This window comes from Macaca nemestrina, chromosome 7 (genome assembly GCF_043159975.1).
Source record: "Macaca nemestrina isolate mMacNem1 chromosome 7, mMacNem.hap1, whole genome shotgun sequence".
NCBI lineage: Eukaryota > Metazoa > Chordata > Mammalia > Primates > Cercopithecidae > Macaca > Macaca nemestrina.
Window position 1 is genome coordinate 950634 of NC_092131.1, and position 12280 is coordinate 962913.

The window sequence follows — 12280 nt, forward strand, 5'->3', positions numbered from 1 at the left end:
TCCTGTCTTGTTCCCAGGAAAGGCAATTGCCTTAATCTTGATGATGAGATTATGCTCCTGTGCTGACCTATTATCGTTTTTGACTGAAATTGTCACTGTGATCCCCAATCTACATCTATTCACACAGAAGTGTATAAAGGTCAGGCCACATTCTCAGCATCTCACATTGAGATGGTTGGAGATACGTCCCACTACCTTTTCCTTTGATTGCAGACAGAATCCTAAACTTCAAATGGTCACAAAATGGAAGGCCTCAGATTTTTTTTTTTTTTTATGATGCACTCTCTGGGACAGATATATTCCCTCTAACCATGATGGATATTCTGAATTACAATAAACATTGCATGGATGTAGGTTTGTATAAATTCACTGTGACTAATATATTTAGCTGCTGCCCTAATGTTTTGAATGGAGATTTGCCAATTTAGATAACCTGGATGTTTGGTTGGTTTCATATAAATCTTCACGGGTAGGACAGCTTTGAACCTATTCCAAAAATCTGTCCTTGATCCATGATCACACTCATCTCCCAGACCAGCTCCTTGAGCACTTCTCCCTAACTGGAAGAAGAGGACTCTGGGCTTGGTGAGGGGAGGCCACAGGAAGAGAACTGAGTTCTCAGAGGGCACAGCCAGCATCCTCCTCTCAGGATGAGCCCCAAAGACTGGGACCTCCCTCATCCCTTTTCACCTCTCCATACAAAGGCACCACCCACATGCAAATCTTCACTTAGGCACCCACAGGAAACCACCACACAGCTTCTTAAATTCAGCGTCCAGCTCACATGGGAAATGCTCTCTGAGAGTCATGGACATCCTGTGCAAGAACATGAAGCACCTGTGGTTCTTCCTCCTCCTGGTGGCAGCTCCCAGATGTGAGTGTCTCGGGGATGCAGATATGACGACATGGGAGGCTGTCTCTATTTCCAGGGCTCACTGTGGGTTTCTCTGTTCACAGGGGTCCTGTCCCAGGTGCAGCTGCAGGAGTCGGGCCCAGGAGTGGTGAAGCCTTCGGAGACCCTGTCCCTCACCTGCGCTGTCTCTGGTGGCTCCATCAGCAGTGGTTACTACTACTGGAGCTGGATCCGCCAGCCCCCAGGGAAGGGGCTGGAGTGGATTGGGGGTATCTATAGTAATAGTGAGAGTACCAACTACAACCCCTCCCTCAAGAGTCGAGTCACCATTTCAAAAGACACGTCCAAGAACCAGTTCTCCCTGAAGCTGAGCTCTGTGACCGCCGCGGACACGGCCGTGTATTACTGTGCGAGCGACACAGTGAGGGGAGGTGAGTGTGAGCCCAGACACAAACCTCCCTGCAGGGAGGCGGAGGGGGCGGGCGCAGGTGCCGCTCAGGACCAGCAGGGGGCGCGCGGGGCCCACAGAGCAGGAGGCCGGGTCAGGAGCAGGTGCAGGGAGGGCGGGGCTTCCTCATCTGCTCAGTGCTCTCCCTCCTCACCAGCACCTCAGCTGTCCCCAGGGCTCCTCTTTCTTTGATATCTGTGGTTCTGCTTCCTCACATTCTTCTGCCAGAAAAGAAAGGAGGAAGGCACATTTTCCTCTTACAATTGAGGTTTCACCGATTACTAGGAACTTTCCTACAAGTTCCTGCATGGCCCATTATTCCTTAGTGATTAAAAATATATATATATTCTAATGCTTCTCACCATCTCTTGGTTTGTGTCATCAATCGAATTGTGCCCTCTTTGAAATTCATATGCTGAAACCTTAAATTCAATGAATCTATATTGGAATTTTAATGATACAATTAAGGTTAAATGTGGTCAGAAGTGTGAGAACCTAATGCAATAGACGTGCTGTCTTTATAAGAAGAGGAAGAGACTCCAGAGACCTCTCACTTTTCACGTGCACGCAGAGAAGAGGCCATGTGGAGACGCAGTGTATTAGAAGGTGCCCCAGTGCATGCCAGGAAGAAGCCGCACCAAGAACCAACCCTGCCAGCACCTTGATCTTCAACATTCAGACTTCAGAATTGTAAGAAAATCAATATTTGTTGTTTAAGCCACCCACTCCGTGTTGTCTTCTTAGGAAGACCCAGACAGACTAATACCACATAACTCATAACTCTGTTAGCGCTGTCCCCTGGATGGAGAATCAGCCCCCTGAAGCTGGTCACATCTCTCAGATTTCTACATAAAGTAGGCAAAAAATAGTAGCTGTGATATAAAAACTTGTCATGTCCCTGTTGACCAATTTCTGGGCAAAGTGTTTTAATGAAGCCCTTGGGGCTTTGTCACAAAAGTTGTCTTTTATCTTTTCTTATGACCTAACTAATGGACAATGGGTACCAGCTGGATGGAGACTGACCACTGACCATATTCTGCTGTCTCCTTAGTATGCCACAGAAAACCACACCAACATTACTCAATGTCTTCAACTTTCTAAATTTGCACTGAATCTATTGCTAAATGAGGAGCTACATGAGGTCTGAGTTTTGTTCCCTTCTTCCCAGTCTTCCTCAATTACGAAGGGAAGAAGAGACTTTCAATGAAAATTGGCTGTCAATGCCCCCAATGCACATCACTTTTTAAGGTCCAGGAACTTTATTTGGGGTATAGAGAAATACACTTTTAAATGGAAAGCCCTAAAGCACATACAACAGCTGAAGGAATGGCGGCTGTGCACCTGAAGGCGGATGAGGCAGATGGTAGAGTCCCTTCCTCCAAGATGGCCCTGGGTAAGTGATGTTTGGATGCATCATGCATATGGAATTAAGGACCGGACTGAAGTAGAAACAAGGGCCACATCCCATAGGAAAACAAGAACAGAACAGATGGGCATCCGTGAAGGCAGGTAATTAAATTTGTTGAGTTTAAGATGAAATTTTTTTCCGAAGTTTTTAATGTTCTTAGCTAAATATGAATCTTTTCAACAAACTGAGAATTAAAAGGAGAATGGAGTTAGAAGATGAGAGAGAAAAAAAGTCCTGAGAGAGCAGAAAGAAAATTCACACAAAACTGTCACATGGCAGAGGCCAGAATGGAGCTGATGCAGCAATGTCATTATTCTGCAGACCTATTGAGACCCTGTGGTGTTTAAGGCAGGCCCAGTGTTGAAGAACTCCTTTAGTTTTTGCTTCTCTGGGAAAGGTCTTACCTATCCTTTATTTTACAAAAAGATTTACATGGTAATGTTTCTTGGTTGACAGAGTTGTGTTTGTTTTTCAGTTTTTTTCCCCGAGAAATTTGAATACAGTCATGGGCCACTTAAAAATGTTTCAGTCAACAATAGACCACATATATGTTTGTGGCCACATAACATTGTAATACCATATTTTCATTAAGGATGTTCCATATTTAGATGTGTTTAGATAGAGAGATACTTACCACGGGGTTTCAGTTCCCTGCAGTGTTCGGTGCAGTAACATGTTGTACAGGTTACTTGTCTGGAAACATTGTGCTATTCCACATAGTCTATGTGTAGTAGGATATTCCTTGTAGGTTTGTGTAAGTTCTCCCTATGATGCTTGCACAATGATGACATTGACTAGAAATACATTTCTCAGAAATAATCTCTATCAATAAACCAAACATTATCAAATATAATTCCTCTCCATTCGGAACTGAAAATCTTCTGCTGAGAAATCTGCTAAATCTGCTCTTTTACTTTCTGTTTTCGAAAACCTTTCCTTTAGCAATGTGGTTTCAAGCTATCTCTGATTTTTCCCATTTGATTTACCTTATTTAAAATGTATAGAGCTTCATGGATGTGGATGAATATTTGCTTCTCCAGATTTAGAAAGTTGCTATGCTATTACTTCTTTTAAAACCTTTCTGCCTCTCTTGCTCTGTCTCTCTTTCTCTGTCTCTCTGTCTCTCCCTGTCTCTCTCTCACCTGCTTCCTTCACTATCCCTTTTTGTCTTATCTTTGCATAACTCCTCAATGCATAATTTCATTTTCACTGTGCTTCCTGACTCATAAGTCTTTAACTCTTTTTTATTTCTTTCATTTAAGTTTTTCTTCTCTGTCTCTACTATTTCAAATGATCTTTCTTTGAGTTTACTGTTTCTTGATCTAGTCTGGTCCAAAATCCTCTGTTAAAAATTTATCTGACTTATTGTATTCTTCAGCATCAATAGTTTTGTTTAGTCATCTTTTAAATGTTTTATCTCTATTAAAATTCTCATATTGTTCTTGCGTGATGCCACTAGCTCATTGAACATATTTCTAACATTTACTTTAAATTTTCTTCCAGGTAATCCATATGCTTCCTTTTTATTGATATCAGTTTCTAGATCTTTATGTTGTTCTTCTATTTGGACCATGTTCCCCTCCTCCTTCATTTTCCTTGACTGTCTTTGTTGCTACCTGTTCATTATAACAAAAGGCACCATACACTCTTCAAAGACGAGGCTTATAGAGATCATCCTCACCAATCAGTCCAGGCAGTAAATTGGGTCTCTCAAAACTTCGTAGTATTCAAATTTCTGTCTCTGTTCTTAATGGTCCCTGGGTTTTAGAGGATGATAGATTTTGCCAGAAATCACAGGTAAGGGAGGTAGAAACTATTTACTCAAGCAGCCCCTTGAAAATTTGGACCACTGGACAAAGTTTTATTATTGATGTATGATTCATCAAAATAATGTTAGTTCAAGCTTCTGTCAACCAGTCACTAAACATTGAAATTTTATCATTTCTTACTTGAATCTGGGATTTGTTCTTTGAGTATTTAGGTAAAATTAAAAACTAGTTTAAATCTGCCTATTTGGCAAACTGATCTATTGCTGAATTTCTATTTTCTGTTTTTTCTCTGTGCATTTAAATCTAAATCTGTATTAGACATGCATCTAGAATGTGGAAAAGTGTCTTAAAGTTCTTTAATTTATTTAATTTAATGGGGTTTCCAGAAGATGTGAAAATTTCCTTTGTGTATCAAACACTTGACTATTGATCAATAGTTTTCTCTTTAATTTTTCTCTCTCCTCTCACATTATCTATAATAAGCAAGGAGAAATGAAGACACACCATCGATAGTGTGCATAGACATCCCACCACCTAAAATTCTAACTGTCACTTACTAATTCTAACTTCATCCAACGTAACATAACTAAGATATAAATTCTATAACAAGGTACACATAGTTTCCAGTTCTAATACCACGTTTGTGACAGAAACAAAGCAGGTGTGCTCTCTGCGAGGTGGTCATCTGAGGTCTGAGACGAGGGGTCACACAGGTATTTTTATGATATTTAAGGGATCGGACAACAACAGTGATAAGATTTCTGCTCATCACTGGCTCTTACCAGAAAGTTTACAGGTAAAGTTACTGCTGTTATTTGATTTTAACACCTAGGTAGAATGAAGCTCAGAGGAAGAGGTCACATCCTAGGTCACACAGTGAGGTGGAATGGAGCTGTGCTCTGCTCTCCACACTATGCAGAAGATCCCAGGCACGAGCCCAGGTTCCACTGACACGTGACATCTGGAGGGCAGTTCTCAGGGGATGGTCTTAGCGCACCTGCTTCCTGGGGCAGGGCGCTTCCTTCTCTCAATTGTGCACTTGCTCCTTCTGCCAGCTCTGAAGTGACCACTTGCATCGATATGAATTATTCATATTCTCTCCCTTACTATGGCAAAAAGTGTATTTATTAAATTTTCAATTCATTCTCTCTGAGGCACACTGCGTTAGCAGAAAGGAATAAATCACATTCCTTCACCTCCCCCACAGCCCAAGATTCCTGAAGACAGAGCTGATGTGATGTACTCATAGGTGGATTTCTCCTCCACCTATGAGGAGGTGGCCTTGGTCTTCAAGTTTCAGCAATGCTGGGAAGTCAAAGACACCTCTGTCTCCTCCTCCCTGCTCTGTAGCACACCTGAGAACAGTTTTCTCATTGGAGTATCATCTGTTTAAGGAATACAAGTCCCTGCTTTAGGATTTGGGGCCTGAGTGCACCTACTGGATCCAGCACAGGACTGGAGATACTTTCCAGAACACAACTTCACCGGAGACATGACCAGTCACACTGTTTTACTTGCACAATTTCAGCTTCCTCAGAAGAAAATTAAAATTGCTGAGACTTTTTCATAAACATTGTGCCATGTCCTTTTTCTGTTTCCTTGCCTGTTCATGTACGTCAGACCAGGTACCACTTATATGTAATGAGATCGGAATTCTGCCTCCAGTAACACATCTGAGGTGACGCTTGATTGTACTTTTGGTTTAGGCTCCAAAATGTAGATTATAAAATTCATCAACCTCATTTTTATGTCAAAAGAAATCTGCATAATCTGAGTATCAACACTTTTTGGAATCTATTAAATAACTGAAGTGGCAAGAAATCTTACCCACTCCAAAAACTGGATAGACGGACATGCCTAAAATGGCAGTTGAAACTTGCTTAACTGGAGCAGAGGTTGCAGAAGCCGCAAGATATGAGGGCACTACATGACAAGCACTATAGACTTCTGAAAGGCAGATATGAACGTGGTAAATACAACAGTTCCAAAGGGTCTTTCACTTCTAAAGTTTCTCTACTTTCTCTCCAGAAACCTCAGGATTCTAAAAAAATAAAATCCAAATGCATTTCGTATGGATCAGAATTGCAGATAATGAATTACTGAGAAACATACCAGGAGCCTGCTTCAGGAGCTTCTACAGGGAAGGACTTTTCCAGAACCTTATCTTATGTGAACAAAGACAAATCTTCCCTTCCAGATTTTTCTTCCATCCTTCCATTATTATACAAATGAGCAAAGTTAGCCAATAGGGGTAAGAAGTAAGTAAATAGTCCAGGGACGCTGAAACCACAAAAGGGATTAACTGCCAAAAATGAGCTTTTCCCCCTGGTGACGCCTGGTCAAGGTCACAGCCCAGAAGAGGATGCCGATCGCCTCTCTAGGTTTCCGTGGTCAGAACAGGCAGTGCTTACCCGCACTGCACAATCCATTCTAACCAGGATGATGGCTCTGGATTAAAGATGCAAGTGTGGCAATGCACAGACTCTATCTAAGGAGAACATAGGGAAACTAATGGAAAATGGCAGAGACTGAGACAAGACAATAGAGGAATCCGAAGCCTCTGATATCACCATTTTTAAGACCAAGGTCTTGAAAACTCCCTGACTGACCTCAGCTTCTGTTATCATGAAGCCTTTGCTGGATTCCTAGCTGAGAAAATGAAAAGAACAACCTGTATGCACTTCCCAAATCTCCCCTTGTATCCTGTTTGCTTTAGATCTCTAGGGGAAAAAGTCAGATACATGGGCCTAGTGTCAGTGTAGGTGGCACTTCCTATAAGCTACAACATAGGAAGAAGGTAAAATATGTGTTATTGGAATAGTGGATATGGAGTGGGGTGTCATCTGAATGTATCTGGACCTGCTGGTATTCTCAGGTGCAACATTCAACTGCAGGAGCCCATTGAAGAAACACGTCACTCCCCAAACTCCTGTAAGTTTCTGTATTCATTTTGGATCCACTAATGAAGTGAATCCAGAGCTTCAGAGAAGTAGTTTCCTCCTTCATCATATAATCCTTGCTTTGGTTCACCCTGCAGAGTTCAACAGGTTTAGTAAGGCTAATCAATTGTTTCAAGAAGTGGTGTCATGTTGGGGTCCGTGCTGGGGGTGGTGGAGAATGAAAGAACACACAAAAGACAAAGACAAACAGAGAACATGGTGGCCACACTCAGAGCCTCTGCCTCACTTTATTTATACTCCATAAACCCTACATCAGCAGAAAGAATGCAATGCAAAACAAACTTTCTTTTCCCAGATGTAACCTTCTACTCAGTTCCTTGTTTCTATGCTCTTCCTTATCTGCCTGCCTTCTTGGCGCCTACGGGAATTCATTAAAAGTTCAATTGGAGATACTGTCCTTGAGCCCTATCTATTCTCAGCATGCTGTTTTCAAAGGCCCCTGCATTTCTCCCCCTCCCTTTTTTTTTTTTTTTTTTTTTTTTGGCCTCAATCCTAAAAAGGTAGCCCATATTTGTTCCTGTGTTTTCTTTTGTTTTTGGAGGCGACGGAGGGAGCATCAAATCACCAAAAGAAGTAGACCTAATCCAAGTGCCCAAAGCAATATACTTCCAGAGATTGTAGAAATCCATGTTTTCATCTGGGTCCATGGGTTAAAGGCAGCAAGGCGCTGACCCAGCTCCTGCAGGGTTACAGTTCCGGACAACACATGTAATTGTTGTCAAAATGCTTCAGAAATGTTCTGAGTGAGCTCTTGGATGTCCAAACTAATATTTTTATGGCCTACTAATAATTTTCGGATTACAGTCCAATTTTGAGAGATGTTAAAAGGCACAGACGTTACACAAAATTGAGTGGAGTTCCAATCACATTGTAATGTTATCCGAGTACTGAGTACAGTGAGCTGATCTCCAAGCCATGTCAATGCTTGCTCCATGTTTCATTGTTGAAGCCATAACTGGTGAGATTGTTCGTGCCATTGCTGCACAAATTCAGCATTTTGTATGCTTTGATGAAGAGCAAGCCCTGCTACGGCCGCAGTGGAGACGATGGCAACAAGGCTCATCACCGAGGCAATTATAAGTCCAAGGGCACGGTGGGTTTGCTGGAGAGAAGTCCAAATATAAGTTCCAAGAGGTGATGCCCCCCACGGTCGCGTAAGGTTAACAGGTAGCCAAATTTCCTTACGAGCCCTGAGGATATAAATATCCCCAGCAAAGTTGTGCCACCAGGAATGATTGAGGCAAGACAAAAATGTACACGTATCTGTACAATTAACAATCCCCGTATCATTATCCCATGTCAAATTCCCAGCTAATAATAGGTAGGGCTTATGGACACAAGCAATAATATATCGGGAGGTATTCTGATATAACTGAATATGAAAGGGGTTATTCGGGTTAGAAAGATTAAGGGACATATTCCCCACAGAAGTGCTAAAGGCATCGCCTGCAGCTAACAACTTCCAAAGATGACTCTGTACTTCAGGCCTCCTTCACGCCATACCAAGGTTTCATTACTGTTAGCGGCAATACTTTTATTTACCCAGTGCCATTTCAAAGGTATGTGACTAAATTTTATTTGAAAATCACCGTGCACACTCCAATCAGTTATTTGCATCCCATTGTATTCTAATAAAATCCGGGGTTTAGTTCCCCAACATTATTGCCTCTCCAGCATCTCAATATTAGGAGAAACCTCTGGAATAGGACAAAAAGGTAAAGAACTAGGAATAGTTTCATTACTATATACAGTATGATTATATTAAAAGCTTCTAGTTACAATAATAACAGTATTAACAGCCACATGACTATGATTATAGCTAACAGCCCAAGCTTCATGCGATTTTCGGAGACAATGAGGACTATTTCCCATACATATTGGAAGTCCTTCCACTCCAAATTGGTATGTATTGTTTATAATTCCCTTTTCCCGTTCTATATTGTCCTTGTCTATATAGGGGGATGGCATCCAAGTAGTGTCATTGGTGAAAACCTTAATTTCCGCCTCTCCCCAGGCGACTCCCTGATACAAGGGTGGAAATGGAATATAAGTCCAATATTCATACAAAGCCTCACTAAGAGAAATAAGTCCCCCGCCGAGGCACATCCAACAAAGGAAGAAATGCATGCTGAATCCAATTCTCTTTTCAACAGGGTTTCAATCATCTTGTAGGAAACCACTCAGGTCCGCTCCCTGTAAGGACAAGAGCATAGCCCCATCCCTGTTTTAGAACTTGCCCTTGAACATACTTACCTTCTTCATTAGGATACCAAACCCTTAAATTGTCAGCGGGGACTATCACCGAGGGAGGTGAGGAAAGATGGGTTATGACAGCGGAGTCTTGCAATTGTCTCCATTGATTCAAAAAATTAAGGTAAAAAGAACCTTCAAAATCTGGTTTCTGGGGGGCTCATTTCCCCCTTTTTGTTTTAGCAGTTGAGTTTTTAAGGTTAAATTTGCGCGCTTAATGATGGCTTGACCTTGACTGCTGCCTGGGATACCGGTGATATGTTGAATATTGTATTGCTGTAAGAAAACTTGTAATTTATGAGAGACATAGGCAGGGGCATTATCAGTTTTAAGTATAAGAGGAATGCCCATGATGGCGAAACAAGCTAAGAGATGTGTAATAACAGAATCAGCTTTCTCAGATGGCAACGGAGTGGCCCATTGAAAATGAGAAAAGGTATCAATGGTATGATGAACATATTTTAATCGTCCAAAAGAAGGGACATTTCGTGGATTAACCTCAGGATGGAAGGATGGAATGCTTAAAGGAGCACAGGAAGGACAAGCTTGAATAAGAGAACGAGCTTGTTTACAAGTTAAATGAAACCGTCGTTGAAGGCCAGAACTATTAGTGTGATGTAGAGTATATTTTTGTTCTGCAGCATGTAGGTGGCCGATTAAAAGCGAATCAATCTGAGTATTACCATGAACTAATGGTCCAGGAAGTTGAGAATGAGAACGAAGATGAATGATGAATAAAGGAGCTCGACGTTGGCTCAAAGTAGAGAATAACAAGGAAAAGAGTTTTTGAAGAGAAGAAGTAGCACAAAGAGGTAAAGTGGCCTGAGAAATATAAGAAGTAACATAAACGGCATATCGAGAATCACTAACAATATTACAACTAGTAGTAGGGAAATCAAGTAAGACCATGAGAATAGCAAACAGTTCTCCCTGTTGCACCGAGGAATAAGGATAAACTGTAACTCAAGATTGATGAACACTCCAATATCCAGTCTTACCATTGCTACTAGCATTGGTAAAAAAGGTAGGACCTTGAACAGGAAATACAGAAATTGGTGAGAAAGGCAACACAGAATGTTGCCTAAAAAATGAAAAGATCGGAGATTTAGGATATTGGGTAGAAAATTGTCCAACAAAGGAAGCGCAAGCAACTTGCCAAGAATCAGAAGTTACAAGAAGATAAATGATCTGACTATGAGTGAACTGAGAAATAATTAAGGAAGGATCTCCTCCCCAAAGTTGTCGACAACGATGTCGTCCTTTGATGATCAGTTCAGCTAAATGGTCGATATAAATAGTTAAGCATTTAGATGTTTTATTGGACAAAAAGATCCATTCTAGCGGCCGATTGGTCTGATGAATCATTCCTGTAGGAGAATGTAAAGTATGAAATAAACAAAGGGAAAGGGGAACATCAGGAAGGAGATAATGTAAATGGGCCTTTTGAAGTTGCTCTTCTACAAGCTGGAGTTCCTGTAAAGCCAAAGGAGTTAAATGGCGTGAGTTGTCCAAGTGACTGTGTCCTTCTAGAATAGAAAAAAGATGTTATATTCCTAAAACAGAACGCACCTTTTGAAAGTCATTTAATGTTTTGAAATGATCACATCGAATTTGAGTTTTCTTGGGGTCGAATATTTTGTGCTCCTAAGGTATAACCTAAATATTGAATAGGAAAATCCAGTTGAATTTTTTCTGGGGCAATATTAAGTGAGTAGAAAGAAAGCTGAGTTTGTAATGATGCAAAAGGACAAATTCTTGACACAAGGTAGCGCTGTTTAACATACCTTGAGGTAAAACTTTCCATTGATATCGAGAAAGTGGCTGAGAATTATTAAAAACAGGGACAGAGAAGATCCATACAATGATAAATTAACACAGTTGGAAACTGATTTTTTACAGGATTTAAAGTCCTATGTACGAATTTTTGACATATAGTAGGGCTATTAAGTATACCCTGGGGAAGAAGCTTCTACTGATATTTTTGAATGGGTTGTCCATTATTATATTTAGGAATAATAAAGGCAACTTTTTACATTCTTGAGGTTGTAATGGAATAGAGAAAAAACAATTTTTGAGATTTATGACCATTAATTTTTAACTTTGTGGGATAAGGGCAGGATTAGGAAGATCAGGCTGCAAACTTTCCCCAGGTTGAATGTAAACATTTATAGTTTTAAGACAAGACAAAGATGGGAATTCCATGCAGAAGTACGTGGCTTTAGATTCCTCTCAGCCATTTGTTTTTTGACTTACTCTTTTAAAGTCCTAAGTATTTCTTTAGATAATGGCTACTGTTTCACCTAAAGAGGAGTGGTCGTTTTACACTTTAATTATAAAACTTGAGGCTGGTGAACAGTGGCTATGAGTTTAAAGGATTGTAGCCCATTTTGAACATCATATTTTTGGCAGCTGAGGAAATATGAAGAATGTTTAAAAAAGCACCAAATTGTTGTGACAGATTTTGTCCCCAAAGATTAATATTGATAGGAATAATATAAAAAAAAAACTTGACCTTGTTGACCTTTAGGACCGACACAGGTTAAAGGTTCTATGTCTTGATAAACCACAGAAGCAGCACCCAAGCCAGTGAGT

At 40.8% G+C, this 12280-nt stretch overlaps 1 gene segment (V, D, J or C); it reads left to right on the forward strand.

Moving 5' to 3' along the window:
• The first annotated feature begins 768 nt into the window (after positions 1-768).
• LOC139364157 (immunoglobulin heavy variable 4-61-like) lies at positions 769-5723 on the forward strand. The segment is given in 3 exon segments: positions 769-874; positions 958-1284; positions 5686-5723. Coding segments are annotated over 3 exon segments (408 nt in total).
• Positions 5724-12280: the final 6557 nt, after the last annotated feature.